This window comes from Microtus pennsylvanicus, chromosome 10, assembly GCF_037038515.1.
Source record: "Microtus pennsylvanicus isolate mMicPen1 chromosome 10, mMicPen1.hap1, whole genome shotgun sequence".
NCBI classification, from domain to species: domain Eukaryota; kingdom Metazoa; phylum Chordata; class Mammalia; order Rodentia; family Cricetidae; genus Microtus; species Microtus pennsylvanicus.
Genome location: NC_134588.1, coordinates 99,340,080 through 99,356,536, shown reverse-complemented (window position 1 = coordinate 99,356,536; position 16,457 = coordinate 99,340,080). Strand labels below are relative to the sequence as shown.

At 45.8% G+C, this 16,457-nt stretch overlaps 1 protein-coding gene across 1 annotated transcript; it reads right to left on the bottom strand.

Annotated features, from left to right (window-relative positions):
- Window positions 1–2,803: 2,803 nt before the first annotated feature.
- On the bottom strand, window positions 2,804–15,106 carry Sde2 (spliceosome associated SDE2). Its single transcript, XM_075989323.1, has 7 exons — window positions 14,932–15,106; window positions 10,902–11,019; window positions 9,627–9,738; window positions 8,414–8,583; window positions 6,422–6,536; window positions 3,686–4,157; window positions 2,804–3,121 (listed from the first exon to the last, which is right to left on the bottom strand). Exons 1-7 carry the CDS (start codon window positions 15,049–15,051, stop codon window positions 2,900–2,902), a joined length of 1,329 nt encoding a protein of 442 aa, XP_075845438.1. The 5' UTR covers window positions 15,052–15,106; the 3' UTR covers window positions 2,804–2,899.
- Between the last annotated feature and the right edge of the window lie 1,351 nt (window positions 15,107–16,457).

The following is a 16,457-nucleotide window of genomic DNA, read 5'->3' as shown; positions in this document are numbered from 1 at the left end:
ATAAACCTACACCCACAACTATTTGGGGGGAGTGTTGTCTTGAAATAGGGTCTTACTATGTCGACAACGCTGTGAAATTAAATAAACAATTCTACCTTGGTCCATCAGTATCTGGTATTACAAAGTGCAAGCCACTGACTGTACCTGACACTTTTAAATATCCTTTTTGTTTTTGAGACAGAGTTTTTCTGTGTAACAGCTATGGCTGTCCTGGAATTCGCTTTGTAGACCAGGCTGGCCTTGAACTCACTGAGAGCCATCTGCCTCCCAAGTGCTGGGATTAAACTGGAATTACCACTGCCTGGCTCAAATGTCCTTTTAAGGTTTGTTTTTTTTTTTGTTGTTTTTTGTTTTTGTTTTTTTGAGACAAGGTTTCTCTGTGGTTTTGGAGCCTGTCCTGGAACTAGCTCTTGTAGACCAGGCTGGTCTCAAACTCACAGAGATCCGCCTGCCTCTGCCTCCCGAGTGCTGGGATTACAGGCGTATGCCACCACCGCCCGGCTCCTTTTAAGGTTTGAATAGCCAGCTCCCCCCACTAGACAAATTACCTTCTTAAACAACAGTAGTATGTCTTTGGGGTTTCCTGCTGTGAAGCACAACTGTGTCAGTGTCCAGGCTTCTCCTTTGAAGCCACACTCTCGGAACTCTATACATACAGAGCAGGGAGCCTGAGGCTTCCAGAACCTTCTACCAGGCACTTCGCTTAAGAGACTGTTAGCAGCTTGGCTACATCATAGAAACTGGACAACAAATGGGATGAAAATGCGGGGTGGGGGAGGACAATAGATTTGGTGACTTAGGGGAGGTCCAGTCACATGGTGGGCGAGCGTATCCATATAATTCCAGAAGGAAAGGATAGAAGATGTTAGGAAGTGGGGAGGGGGAAATGTGAAGAAACTACTGCTTAAATTTTTTTTTCCAAATTTAATTGCTGGCATAAATTTACAAAGTTCACCAAACTCCAAGGTAAAAAATAAGTAGACAACATCTAGGCACATCTGGAAACAGCCCCCAAAAGAACACATTAGGACAGAACAACTGTGTGGTTCACCACTGGCTTGTCATCAGCGACAGGGACCAGATGCTGATGACTACACACAGAATAGACACAAACGAGGCAAGACTTGCGGTGTGTAGGAACCCACTGTAGACAGAAAGAGCAGGAAGGCAGGGCGATGGTGGGCACACCTTTAATCCAGGCAGGTGGAAATCTGTGAGTTCAAGGCCAGCTTGGTCTACAGAGTTCCAGGATGAAGATAAAACAAAATAAAACAAAGAAAAAAAGCAGGAGAAATTAAAACATAGCAGAAAACACACGCTATGAAAACAAGGACAAAAGGTGGAGAGCCATACTTCAGATAAATACAGGCTGAACAGGAAACTAGCACCAGAGATGAATGAAGGACACTGCATGGTATATATACGAGAAGAGTGAAACATAGAAATAGCTTCAAAATATAAAATAGCAACAGAAGAACCAAAGGAATAGGAAAGGGGTGGACGTGATCAAGATACACTGTCTACATGGGTGAAATTATCAAAGACGAAATAAAAAAATCTAAAACCAACTAGAGCAAGTCATTTTAAGGCATATAAAGTCATTGAATTAATATATAATCAACAGTTATTTTTTCTCAAATAAGGCAATTTCAATCATAATTGAGATTTTAACATTCTCAGTTCCTCATGAAAACAAACCAGCAGAAACAAGTCGTGCGAATAATCCTACCCACCACTCATAAGGGATATCCCAGAACATACGCCCTTGCCAGCCGAGGGGGTATGTGCAGCTCTCGTCGTCCTGCAACTCACTCTATAGACCAGGCTAGCCTCAAACTCTGCCTCCCAAGTACTGAAATTAAAGGCGTGAGCCACCACTGCCAAGCTTGTGTTTGTTCAACAGGACACAGCAATAAGACATTTAGAGAAAACACAAATAATTGCTAATTGGACAATACACTTAAAAAGAAAATCATAATCAGTGATCGAAAGCTTAAGAAAAACAAGTAGAGAAGACCCAAGATACATAGAGGAAAAAAGTACAGATACCAAAAAGATTGACAGCTAAGAAAAAAACAAACAAAATAGGCCCGAGCTGGAGTGACCCCAGTGTCGAGAGCCTGGGGGCAGCGAGGTCCCATCCCTGGTAGTATACACACATCAGTACAGGAAAGAGAGACAAGTTTTTCTCAGAAGTTGTGAATAACTGTGCCTACAAATAAACTTCCTGAAAACACCATCAAAATGACACAATGTGCCGGGCGGTGGTGGCGCACGCCTTTAATCCCAGCACTCGGGAGGCAGAGGCAGGCGGATCTCTGTGAGTTCGAGACCAGCCTGGTCTACAGAGCTAGTTCCAGGACAGGCTCCAAAACCACAGAGAAACCCTGTCTCGAAAAACCAAAAAAAACAAAAAACAAAAAAATGACACAATGCGAAGCAGAGGAAGCTATAAACCTCCTACAAGACTGGCGCCGTGGCGCACACCTGAGACCGGCCGATCACTGCAAGTTTGAACGCAAGCTATAAAGTTCTTGGTCAGTTTGGACTACAAGAGTCTCTCTCAATTTTTAATTTTTGTTGTTTGTTTTTTGTTTCTCTGTGAACCTCTTGCTGTCCTGGAACTCGTTTTATAGACCAGGAGGGCCTTGAACTCACAGAGAGCTGCCTGGGATGTGCAACCAGTGCCCAGCTGTGAGTCTCAAAAACACCAAAAAAAAAAAAAAAAAGGAAAATATCCTACAAATGATACAATGAAAACCCAAGCCCAGGTACCAATGAAAAGAGACTAGTTAGAACCAAGTTATTAAAAAAATGACTTTTAGTATCAATAGGAACATTGGCCACAGTCCACATCATGTCAGAGGAAGTGTCAAACACATGAAAGCTGTGAGGAAATTCATTTCTTCTTCCCTTTTGAAGGCTTGGCAAATAAAGCAGGGTCAATGTGCTCCTTTGCCAGGCCCCTGACGGAGAAGAGTCTGGCTGCGCGCTCCTGCAGGGTGCCCCCGCACTTCAGTCCAAGGGCCATCAGCTCACACTTGAGCCTCTCCAAACCCAGTGACTCCAACTCTGCTGCAGAGCTGAATGCAAACAGATCCACAGCTTCCCGACTGAGAGCCTGTTGGGAAAAGGAAGAATTAAAGCCAGCCTGTAATTACCGTGTTTTATTTCCAAAGAGCTGCTCTTCACTGTAGCATCATCGCCCTACTATAGACTGTCATCCACACGCCATTCCACACGCAGTTTCCGATACACAGGGAATGCTAATCTCTTATCTATGCAGCTAGAAACAAACGTTCAAGACAGCAACAGGCACAGAATTTCCTCACAGATCCTCCCCTTACCGTCCCACAAGATGAGGCCTCACACAAAAGTCAGAGCTAATTCTGAATTTCCTTATGTAGCTGAAGTTGCCTTTGAACTCTCAGCCCTCCCAGGGCGGCCTCTCAAGGGCTAGGATGACAAGCATGTACTGCCATATCTGGCATCTATTTTTGACAGCGTCTTGCTATGTATAGCCCTGGTCTCAAATGTTCAGTAATATTCCTGCCTCTACCTCCCAAATGTTGGGATATTACAGATGTCTACTGCCAACTCCCAGCTTGGGACATGTCCTCCCCCCCCCCCATATATACACATGTTTTGCTTTGTTTTTTTAAAGGAAAACAAAACCCCAACATACTGTGTCTCCTGAGTGGCTTCCCTCCAAGTTAGCAACAGGGACGCTTTTGCTATCTTCTCCGGATAGCGCCACGGCAGTTCTGTCTCTACCAGTCACTCCTGTCTCTTGGTCCTTTTGTGTGGGTTTGGGACTCTCTGTCTCCTTCTTTGCTGGGCCATCTTCTGTCTCTGTGACCATCTTCCTTTCATTGTGCTCCCTGGAAGACGTCTCTCCCCACTCAGTTTGTGTGTTCTCTACAATGTCCTGCTCAGGGTCAGTCATGGTTTTCTGGAGCTCTTCCGGAGCCTCAGAGTGTGTACTTAATCCTGAGCGCTGGGGACTGCAAGGAGAGCTGGCTGCCACCTCAACATCGTCACTACCATGTTCTGGAGCACAGCAGTTCAGGCCAGAAGTATCAGAGACTTCGTCGCTGTCGTCATCTGAGCTTTCAGCACTGGACCCCTCGGAAGCCTCCAGTCCTTCCATGCCCAACCTGCGGAAGCAGCGGAAAGATGTGACCCATTTCCAACCTGTACCTCTGTCTGGGTGGGGACTATCTGCAGACACGGGGAAAGCATGGGCTGCCCTGAGATGGTAAGTAGGTGCACTTTAGAAAAGTGTACTCCAGAGGTGTAAACAGAAGGGACTGCATCCGAGCATGTAAAACCCCGCCCGTGTGCCCATGCTCTTGGTGGCGGGCTCTCCCTCATACACACGCTCTTCCCTGCACGTTCTCTTAGTTCCTTCTTTTTTTAAATTGTGATTCTTTTAAAATTATACTTGAAACTTTCCCTTTCTATATTAATTCCAGCTGTTGACAATCAGACACAGTAAGAAGCAACGAAGAAAATCCTTAGGTCTGAGGGTGAAGCTAAGTGGTAGAGTGCTTGCTTAGCATGTGTGAGACCTAGTTCTATTTCTAGCTATCTCTAAGAAAGAGGGAGAACAGCGTATGCTTCAGTCATAATTGCTGTGCTGGATAGCTTTATGTCAACCTGACATGGTTAAAGTCACCCGAAAGGAGGGGACCTTAATTAAGAAAATGCCTTCTCTATAAGACTGGGCTGAAAGACTGTAGGGCATTTTCTTTTCTTTTCTTTCTTTCTTTTTTTTTTCTTCCCCAAGATAGGGTTTCTCTGTGTAGCCCTTGGTGGTCCTGAAATTAGCTCTTGTAGACCAGGATGGTCTCAAACTCACAGAGATTCACCTGCCTCTGCCTCCTGAGTGCTGGGGTTAAAGGTGTGTGCCACCACCGCCCAGCTATAGGGCATTTTCTTAATTAATGATTGATGGGTAATGCCATCCCTGGGCTGGTGGTCCTGAATTCTGTAAGAAAGCAGGCTGAGCAAGCCAAGAAGAGCAAGGCACCCGTCCATGGCCTCCGCATCAGCTCCTGCCTCGAGGTTCCTGCCCAGCTTGTGTTCCTATCCTGACTTCCATCAATAATGAACAATGATCTGAGAATATAAGTCAAAAAAATCCTTTCCTCCCCAAGTTGTTTTGGTCATGGTGTTTCATTGAAGTAACGATAACCCTAATTAGGACAACTCCCCTAACTACAAAGTCTCCACGGTTTCTAACAGATGGAGAATGGATAAAGAAATTGGAATATGCAGGCAACTTTACAATAAGAAGCAGTATGTGTTGGGCATGGTAGTTCATGCTTATAATCCCAGCACTCAGAAGGTAAAGCAGGATGGACCAGGATTCTTTATTCTTGTCTGCACAGCAAGACCCGACTCAAGAGACCAAAACAACAACTAAACACGGATGAATCTAAACAAAAGGCGGCAGGCATTAGAGGTGATCTGACAGTCTGGGAAAGGCCAAGACAACAGGAACAAACATCAAGTTAGTGGGAACAGGTCGCCAGACTACCTGGCTCCAAGGCCACACTAAGGACAACTGCCCTGATGAAAATTTTCTTCTTGACTGTACTGCAGGCAGAACATCCATACACATAAAATAATAAAAACTTGGGGAAAAAAATGAAGAAAAGGAGTATCTTTTATGTGATGTTTCACTATGAAAGGAGTCCTTTCGGGGACTGGGAAAATAGGGCTCCGTTTGTCAAGTGCCTTACATCCAAGACAAGGGCCTGAGTTGTGAACTCCACCACTTACATAAAAAGTCAGAGAAGGGGGGCATCTGAAATCCCAGCATGGGGGTGGGCGTAGGAAATACAAGACAAGAGGATCCCTGGTACTCACTGGTTAGCAAATCTAACCGAACGGATGAGTTCCAAGTTCAGTGAGGGACTATGTCAAAAAAAAGAGATGGAAAGCCTCTCGTCTCCACACACACACTGCACATGTATGCACACACAAACATGTACACAAACTCATCGCTCAATTTCTGCTGAATGGCATCCACAGCAAAAAACACTGCAAATGTGTACAGAGTGCCAAGCAACAAAATCCGAAGACCAAAGCACTCCGGAAATGAGCTCCCATCAGTGCTACTTAAAAATGTGTTTGCTCGAGCCCTCAGTGTGACGGCCCATGCTGGTGATCTGAGATCCATGCAGGACGCTGATGCAGGAGAATCCCAAGGTTGAAGGGTGGCCTGGCAGACAGAGCAATGACTGACCTATCTCTCTCCTCTCTGTCTCTCTGTCTCTCTCTCTCTCACACACACAAACACATACACAGAGAGAGAGAGAGAGACAGAGAGACAGAGAGAGAGAGAGAGAGACAGAGAAAAGAGTGGACGGAAGGGAAAGAGAAGAGGCACTTGAGTGAACAGACAAGGACTCACCAGAAGCACTTCTTTTTCTTTGCACCAGGTCCGCGGTCTGCTTTCGACTTGTTAGGCCGTTTCCGAGTCTCACTGATGTCTGCTGACACCATCTTGCTGGAGGCAGCCTGCATACCTGAGAGGAAAATTAAACCAGTTTCTGTAAGGACATACTCTGGGGTTTGTACAGAGTGCTACAATCTTTTAAAGAAGCTTTTTTTTTTTTGGTTTCTCCGTGTAGCCCAGGCTGTCCTGGAACTTGCTCTGTAGACCAGGCTGGCCTCAAACTCACAAAGATCCACCTTGCTCTGCCCACCTGAGAGCTTCAAGAAGAAAAAAAAAAAACCCTTTTAATTAGCATACAAAGTAACAAGTTTCCTTACTTTTTTTCATACATACTTAGTTATGGCTGTTCCTCACCTAATATAAATTTCTTCATACCAAATTTTTTATGGTTATGAGATTAATCCCAAACTTAAAAACAATCTCAGATAAATACTACGGAATCCTATCTGTCTGTGACTGAGCTAGTCTCAGCACACTGTGGTTGAAGATGACCTTGCTCTCCCGACTCTCCTGTCTTCACTGAGCAAGTGTAAAGGTCAGGCACTCCATCACGCCCAGCCAGGACAGTTCGTTCGTTCATTCATTCATTTATTCATTCATTCATTCATTCATTCGTTTTTCAAGACAGAGTTTCTCTGTGTAGCCCTGGCTATCCCAGAATTCGCTCTGTAGACCAGGCTAGGCTGCCCTTAAACTAGGAGGTCCACCTGCTGGGCCTCCTGAATGCCTGGATTAAAGGCATGTGCCACCACTGCCCCACTCTTTCATCTTTAAGGGACAGGGTTTTTCTTTATAGCCTGGCTAGACTGGAACTTACTGTGTAGACTATAAACTCACATAGATCCATCCATCTGCCTCTGCCTCACAATCAGTCTCTAGAATAGGACTTTCCTATCTACCCATCTATTCATCTACCTCTCTCTTCCTCCCTCTCTCCCTCCCTCCCTCCCTCTATCCATCCATCTCTCTGGGATAGGGTCTATTATGTAGTCTTGGTTGTCCTGGAACTTGCTGTGTAGACCAGGCAGACCTCAAACTCACGGATATCCACCTGCCTCTGCCTCCTGAGTACTGGAATTAGAGCCATGAACCACCACACACATCCAGTTTAGAACATGTTCCCCAGGCCCGGTTTTTCAAGACAGACTTTCTCTGTGTAATAGTACTGGCTGTACTGGAACTCACTCTGTAGACAAGGCTGGCCTTGAACTCACAAGTTCTGGGATTAAAGGCCTGTTCTACTACTGCTTGGCTTTAGAACAGAACTTTTTAAGACACCAATATGCAACTTGAGGCTGAAGGCTCATATCTGATGGTTATTTGCATACATTTGTCTTTCCTGTCCTAGCACAGCCTTTGTGATGAAAAGGATCCTTTAAATCAATGACATTCATGACAGGCCCAGAGCACTGGACTGGATGCTTAAAAGAACATGCTGAGGTTGCTGGGCGGTGGTGGCGCACACCTTTAATCCCAGCACTCAAGAGGCAGAGGCAGGTGGATCTCTGTGAGTCTGAGCCAGCCTGTCCTAGAGAGCAAGCTCCAGGGCAGCCAAGGCTGTTATACAGAGAAACCCTGTCTAGAAAAAAGAAAAAACAAAACAAAAAAACATGCTGAGGTGTATACTAACTCCCAAAGGCTTCCCCTAGCCCCGCACTGCACAAAAAAGAAAGAATGGTCTGGAGAGATGACTCAGCCATTGAAGGCCAGGCTCACAACAAAGAAGAGAAAGGATATCTTCCCTGGGGCCCAAAAGCCTAAGACATTTGGGGTTGTCATACCAAGTGTTGCTGTGTTGCACTGGATGCGGTGCAGGGTTAGCATGTGGTAAGAGAGGTTGGCCGGCTTTCGTCATTCTCTTGCAAAATGCTCTGGCGCCACTCCTCACAGTGGAGTGGTCCGAAGCTCATGCACCAAGGGCTGCAGAGCCAGAATTCTCGCTCTCACCTTTGAGGACAGAGTCCTCCAGACGCTCAGCCATCTCATGGCACTGCCTCTGGTAGTCGGGGCTGCTGAAGCAGTGCTTAGGCTCTGCGAGCTTCCGCTGCAGTCTCTCCAGGCGCTTCTGCTCCTTCTCAGCCTCCCGCTCAGCTTGCTGCTTGACCCACTCGGCCATCCTGGGGAAGGGTGGAGATGGAAGTGAATGGATGTATCACACACGGCATTTAGATCACTGGGAGACCATATGTATAAAGGTGACCCAATACGACAGAATAGTTGAAAAACTTAATGCTTAATGACACTGTAGTCATAGTAACATTTACTCATCCGTTTAGGGTGGTTGTTTTTGTTTTTTTTTTTTTTTTTTTTTTTCGAGACAGAGTTTCTCTATGGTTTTGGAGCCTGTCCTGGAACTAGCTCTTGTAGACCAGGCTGGTCTCGAACTCACAGAGATCCGCCTGCCTCTGCCTCCCGAGTGCTGAGATTAAAGGTGTGTGCCACCACCGCCCGGCAGGGTGTTGTTATTAAAAGAAAACAACCCTTCCAGCTCTGAGTAACACAAAAGTACAGAACAGTCATGCACATGGTATAATGCTTGCTAATAACCGCCATCGATTTATACAGCTACTGTACTATTTATTTATTGGGGGGTGATCATAGGGATCAAGCCCAGGACCTTAAGCAAGTGCTCTACCACCAAGCTGCACTGCTAGTCGGCTGCTGTTTCATTCCTGCTCCTAATTATTAAGTCAAGTTTACTTATAAGCCTGATGCCGCACCCCTTTAACCCCAGCACTGGGAGGCAGATTTCTCTGAGTTTAGCCATTCTGGTCTACATAGTGAGTTAAAGGACAGCCAAAGCTACAGGGAGAGACCCTATCTCAAAAGCACAACAGACAAATACACACAAATCAAGTTTACCGTGAAACTATATGCCATTATCTCATAAGCGACACCTCACACATCAGTCCATCAATCTCTTCACTGTATCAGATGATCAATTATAATGTCTGAGTTTACTAATGCTCTCTCTGTGATGCTTGCTTGAGAGATTCTGTTAATGAGATATTTCTCAGAACTCACCAAGCATTTTGACTACAAAAAATGCTTCCTATACAATGAATGGATTCCTATTCATATTGACACTTCTCCAGAAAGGTGTATCACGCTTAATGTCACTATATTGTCAAGAGACTTAAATACAAAGTGGGTATCTTACGCTTTCTCATGATTGACATCTCGTAATCTCCTCCCACTGAGATCCCGGCAGGCTTCGCGATTGGTTGTCTTCTCTATCTGTGCACCAAGTGCTCGAAGCATAGACCCAAAACCTGAAACCAATATATTCACGGATTAAGTGGTTAAGGATAGATACAAGTCAGATTAATGAGAATAGCCTATACAACAAGATAAAAATAAACTCTACATTCTTTTTCTTTTAGAAAAGGAGATGGACAAGGTTTCTGCCCAGGAAGCAAAGGTATTGATTAATCTGATTAACATTGTGTTTTCTGCCTTCCACTTTGTATGTCTGAAATGCTGTACTGTACAGGTAGGATCGATAAAAAAGCTTCAGCCAATGCCAGAGGCTCCGAGCTTGCTAGGTGAAGAATTATGTGACAGGACTTGGGAGGCAGCAGCTAGTGAAGTGTGTGCTGTACAAGCATAAGGAAGTGAGTTCTGGATTCTCAGCGTCCATGCAAAAGCTGGGCACAAGGACAGGCGCTCAAACCCCAACAGCACGACTAGAGGATCCCTAGAGCTCAGCGGGCAAACTGATAAGCTCCAGGTCAGTGAGCAATCCTGTCTTCACAAATAAAGTGAAGAGTATCTAAGGAAGACAGACCATCTCAATCAACCCACAGCCTCCACATACACAACTCACACATATGCACAAGAACTCATACACAGAATTAGAAGAATTTGATTTATAAGGTGGCTCATGTAGGAAATCCTGTGCCTTGCCCTTGGAGAGTACAAATTTGCTGAAAGAAGCACATCAGATTAGCCACCAGTATATCTACATCAGCTATGGTGGGTTATTTTGGTGGGCTGTTTGTTTTTTTGAGACAGGGTCTCTCTACATAGCCCTGGCCATCCTGGAACTCGCTCTATAGGCCAGGCTGGACTTGAACTCAGAGACCCACCAGTCTCTCTCTCCTGAGTGCTGGGATAAAAGGTGTGTGCTACCACTGCCTGGCTACATCAACTGTGTTTAAAAACCAACTAGAGAGGAAGCAGAGGCAGGCAGATCTCTGTGAGTTTGAGGCCACCCTGGTTTACATGAGCTAGTTCCAGGATAGCTCAAAAACTCAAGAAAAGCCCTGTCTCGAAAAACCAAAAAAAAAAAAAAAAAAAAAAAATTCCAAAATTGAGTACAAATGGTTTCACAAGGAAAAACAAAGTTGGTATATGAAGCCCAACAAGTCTGTTAATCTCAAACACACCACTAAGAGATACAGACTTGTCACAAGAAGCCACCATCAAGTCCTACCTCCTTTCCCCCCACAAAGTCTGGGCTCCAAACTGTACACAGCTCCATGCTGCACCGTGTCACTGGGGGCAATGAGGACTCCGTTGCATTTCACGAAGAAGCAGTCCACAGGGATTTCCTAGAAACGAGAGTACGTGTTTAGTGCCTGTGACACGAGATGAGACCTCATTTATTCTTATTGACAGATTACCAGGTCCGATTGCATTACTACTTCTTAAGCTGAAAACAAGGGCTAAACCCGCCCTCTATTTTGGGTGTCATTTCCTACTGTGACCTAACAGCTCCCTTCCTTGTCTCAGTGTCAGGCTACACAGGGCTCAGAAGTCTCCCTCATTCTCATGACCTTTATAAACTGGTAAAAAAGAAAAATAACTAAAAAAGTAAACTCAGTATCAAAACTGATCCAAAGTTTAAATCTGCCAGTCATCCTGACATGTGTAGGTAGGGAGAAGGCAGAGGCAAGGGTACATTTGGTGTGTGCATTAACTACCATGTAGCCTAGATTCAGGACTCAAACCTGCAATCCTCCTGCCTCAGTCTTCATGTGCTGAGGTATCAGGGTGTGCACCCCCATCCCAGTGAGTTTAGATTTTAGTCTAAATAAAACTACTAGCCCAGCAAGGTGACCACACCTTTAATCCCAACACTCGAGAGGCAGACAGACAGATCACTGTGAGTTCCAGGACAGCCTGGTCTACATAGTGAGGCCTAGTCTACACAGGACAGCCAACATTACATAAAAGAGAGATGTCTCAAAAACCAAACCAAACCAAACTCCCCTCAACATACACACAGAATTGTCAATATGCCAATGTCACTTAAAGCTATGTAACTGCCTACAATCACATGAGAGGAAAAGTTATCAGGAAAAAGAACAGCTTCCAAAGTTAGAGGTTAGGGAGAGCAGGTAGTAGCAAGAGGCCAGAGGGCGGGGGACAGTTGATGCTGATGTACGGATGTATGGGACGATCATGGTCAACTGTCACACAACAAACACAGGATGTGATGAAAACTCAGAACTGATAGCCCTTCTGTTGTGACGAAGACCAAAAGCAACTAAGGGAGGAAAGGACTGATTTCGGCTTACACCAGAGGTCACAGCCCATCTCTGAGGGAAGTATGGCAGGAGCTGAAGCAGAAACCATGGAAAAACTGGTTTTCTCCCGGCTTGCTCAGCTAGCTTTCCTAGGCATTCCAGGCCCATCTGTAGCATTGGCTGTCCTGGAACTCACTCTGTAGACCAAACTCACCTGCCTCCCCAGTGTGGGATTAAAGACGTGTATCACTTTAAAAGACTGGCTGCAAAACTTTAAAAGACATTAATATAAAGGCAGAAACTTTTTTGTTAGTTTTTTGTTTTGGAGACACGGTTTCTCTGTAGCTTTGGAGCCTATCCTGGAACTAGCTCTTATAGACTAGGCTGGTCTCAAACTCAGAGATCCGCCTGCATCTGCCTCCCGAGTGCTGGGATTAAAGGTGTGTGCCACCACCACCCGGCATCAGAAACTTTTTTCCAAACAAAATAGTTCATTAAAAAAAACTAATCAGGGCTGAAGAGATGGCTCAGCGGTTAAGAGCATTGCCTGCTCTTCCAAAGGTCCTGAGTTCAATTCCCAGCAACCACATGGTGGCTAACAACCATCTGTAATGAGGTCTGGTGCCCTCTTCTGGCCTTCAGGACGCAGAAAGAATATTGTATACATAATAAATAAATAAATATTAAAAAAAAAACTAATCAAGCCGGGCGGTGGTGGCACACACCTTTAATCCCAGCACTCGGGAGGCAGAGGCAGGCGGATCTCTGTGAGTTAGAGGCCAGCCTGGTCTATAAGAGCTAGTTCCGGGATCCGGGATAGGCACCTACAGAGAAACCATGTCTCGAAAAACCAAAAAAAAAAAAAAAAAAAAAAAAAAACTAATCAGCCAGGCGGTGGTGGCGCACGCCTTTAATCCCAGCACTCGGGAGGCAGAGGCAGGCGGATCTCTGTGAGTTCGAGACCAGCCTGGTCTACAAGAGCTAGTTCCAGGACAGGCTCCAAAACCACAGAGAAACCCTGTCTCGAAAAACCAAAAAAAAACAAAAAACAAAAAAAAACTAATCAAAGTATTTTATGTTATACAAAAGATTTGTTTTGTATAGTAGCATTCCAACAGGCTTACGACAAAGCAGGGCTATAGATGTGTAAGGGGAAACACCCAGTCTGGGCATTCTTCCCTACAGCAAACGACCTGGACCTTCACGGCAAAGGGAAACAAAATGTTTCCTCTTTCTGACAAAATTTCTAGCAGCAGAGCTTCTTTCCATCTCTGGTTTTTGAAGTCAAGTTTTCCCAGTAAATAAAAAAGGAGTAGGATTTTAGGGTCTTTAAAGCATTTTACTATTTATGTTCTTGGGAGTTTCTTGTTCATTTGTAGTTTTTTTTACTGGTGTCTGTTATAGCTAAAGATCAGCAAGGAAAATTTTTATTCTCTCAGTAAGAGATAACTTTTTCATGGGTCAAAACTGTTTTGCTTTAAAAATTATAGTGTGAATTCGGCTATTTTGATAATTCATATTTTATCAAACTGCCCTTTTGTAAGTGGCTTGTATTCACACTTACTGTAGTTAGGGAAAAGACAGGCTTAAATATTCTGATAACTGCTCCCATTTATTTGTCATTCAAACAACTCAATTCTATGTCTTTTTCTGGATGTTTGGCTTTCTCCTACAGCCCATGTATGTCACCTGTGCTAAATCTGAGGACTAAGTGATATGGCGTTGTTTGGTTTTGAAAAGGGGTTCGTGTTTAGGTTGGCCTCAAGTTTACTACAAAGAGGCTGAGCATTCCCAATCCTCCTGTCTCCACCTCAAGTGCCGGATCCCAGGCATAAACCACAGACCCAGCTTCACTGCAAGGCCCCCCCCCAAAAATGTCCTTAACACTTCTCATCGTTAAGATCCTACTGTTTATGGATCAATGTTAAGCTTAAAAACAAGTCATGAAAATTATTCTTCAAATGTAATAAAAGTCAACCATTTTGGGAAATACTTCCATTCAAGTGATTAATAGCAGTTCTGAATTTTTTACTGGACTGCAGTATAGAAAACAAAGGCTAGATGTCGTGGCATCCACCAATAATCCGAGCACTCTGGTATGTTGAGACCACACTAGGCTGCAATACAAGGAAAGACCTTGCTTTTTTTTTCTCTCCTTTTTTAAAGGACAAACAAAGAAATTGAAAGTAACATTATGACAGCAGTTGTGGCGCACACCTTTAATCCCAGCACTTGGGAGGCAGAGACAGGCGGAGCTCTGTAAGGTGGCTGGTGGCCACCCTGATCTGCAGAGCTAGTTCTAGGATAGCTAGGGTGACACAAAGAAACCCTGTCTAGAAAAAAACAAAAAGCAAACAAATGAAAAAAGAAAACCACAATATCTGCAAGCCCATACTGTTCCTTCATGGAACTAGGCTTGGTACTTATTACTTCCTTGGGAACGAATGAGCACAACTTTAGAAGCCCTTGACCAGGATTTCATAAATACACATGGACCAAGGGAACAGGCAGTCTAAAAAGGACCAAGAACCTATGGCGTCAACAGAACCTGTGAGTGACTGGCCCTGAGCAGCGACCAGATGAACCCGTGTCCTTCTCTAAACGTCCTTTGGCCTGGGTCTGGTTATGAACTGTTCTCTAGGTTGTAACTAACCGAGTTTCCCGGTGGGTGGATTTAAAAAAAAAAAAGCATATTCCTATCCATAATATGAATGTAAGAAACCAAGTCTTAATGGCATCATTTAGGGATAAAGAAAACAGAACCAGTTTCTAATCAAGATTGGATAAGGGCCTTAACTGGATTTTGTTTTCTCCTACGATGTGGAGGCAAAACAACTACCGTCATAGAATACCAGAGGAAGGTCTCGATACTGATTGGAAGCATCTGAAACTGGAGAATTCTCAGTCTCAAAATTTTAAAGTTCAGAGGACAGACGCACCCACGACAAACCCAGCCCGGCCTGATGAGTCTCCTTCCCCCACCGCGATCCTCACCTGTTCCTGGAAGTATCGGTAGACAACATCGCGCACGGAGCTCCTAGCCGAGGCCCACGGCAGCGCCTTGCACCCGGTTCCGGGGCCGCGAACCCACGCCAGCACTGCAGGCTCCGCCATTTCGCCTGGGGAACGGAACCTCCAGCCGCTGACGAACAGTAGGCGACACGACCATCTGGTCGCGTCTTAATAACGACAGCCTCCGCCCCAGCTTCCCGCCCCGCCCCGCGTGGTTCCACTCACCCCGCCTTCCCGGAGGGCAGTCACGTGGCCCGGCGTCGCGAGGCTGGCGTGGGGGAGGGGACAGGAAAGGCCTGCTGGAGGCCGATAAGACCCCAGAGCGCGGGGCTAGGCGTTGCTAGGGGCGGTTGCTAGGGCGGGGCTCGAGGGACCGGCTATAAAGGGCCAGCTCTGGGCGCGGCTGGAGCGCTGTGCCTGTCAGCGATAAGGCCGGCTGTGATTCCGCCCAGCGCCGCAGGCCAGAGCTCCACTCGCGTTCCTGCAGCTATTTTTGGGTCTGGGAGGACTGTGGCCCGGAAGGCCCTGCTCCCCGATGCTGCCGGGAGAACGCGGGCTCGGTGGCGGCTTCCTCCACCCGCGAGGCCCCCCTGGCTCCTGGGGAACGGCCCCCCGTGGTCCCCGAACCACAGCCCCTGCCCGCCTAGTTCCCTCTAGGTTTACGTTCGTTTCCTGAGTCCTGAAGCTGCCATCCCGCCCCCGCCCTTTCGTCCTTCCATCACGTTCGGCTCGTCCTTATTTTTTGCATGTTTGCGCTCTGCGCTGTCCCCGCTTCTGCTGTGTTTTCAAAATATTTCACAGCAAATGGGCCCTTGTGAACGGCAGGGGCGGGAATGACGTTTATAGTCATGCTGCTTCCAAAAAACCTCGCTGCAACGTTCATTCTGCACCATGGAAACACTCGCGCAGATTTTTACAGAGAATAACTTTTAAGGTTCGGGAGCTGAGGGAGGCCCTTAATATTTAATATGCGGCCATGGTGGTGTTTTTAAAATACTGAACCATTGAAAGCTGCTAACGTGAGCTGGGAGGATTAGCGGGAGATAACTCTGTCTCCTGAACGCAGATGCCCTGGCCCACGGAACCGTGTTCTCTGCTGTTAAGGTGCAGGCAGATGGAACTAATCTCTGAGGGGAAAGCACAAAATCAGAAATGTTTTAACTGCGAGAATAAACAAAATAGGATTCTAAATCCTGTGAAGTTACAGCTCTGTTCTTATTACACACAGGCAGGAGACGGCCTCTAGAAAGATTCCAGGAGATGAAGAAAAATTGCACAGAGTATGTTGTATCGGTGGGTATCTCATCAATATGGAAGCGGGACAAACTGGAAAGCACATGCCTTTCAGTCTTTTCCCACTACGCCCTTTAGCGTGTAGTCCTAACTGCTTGTTTATTATTTCCACCTTCTGAGAATCCGAAGTGACCATTTCAGGAGTCTGGCAGCTTCTGCCTCCGCAAATAACCAGATAATGGTCAGTTTGGGGGCTATGTGACATTTCCCTGTCA

Coding starts and splice junctions, on each gene's coding strand:
- Sde2 (XM_075989323.1), bottom strand. CDS start 15,051: ATGGCGGAGCCTGCAGTGCTGGCGTGGGTTCGCGGCCCCGGAACCGGG. Junction 8,584..9,626: donor GATGTCAATCATGAGAAAGC/GTAAGATACCCA, acceptor ACCCTTCCCCAG/GATGGCCGAGTGGGTCAAGC. Junction 4,158..6,421: donor AAGAAAAAGAAGTGCTTCTG/GTGAGTCCTTGT, acceptor CTGCTTCCGCAG/GTTGGGCATGGAAGGACTGG.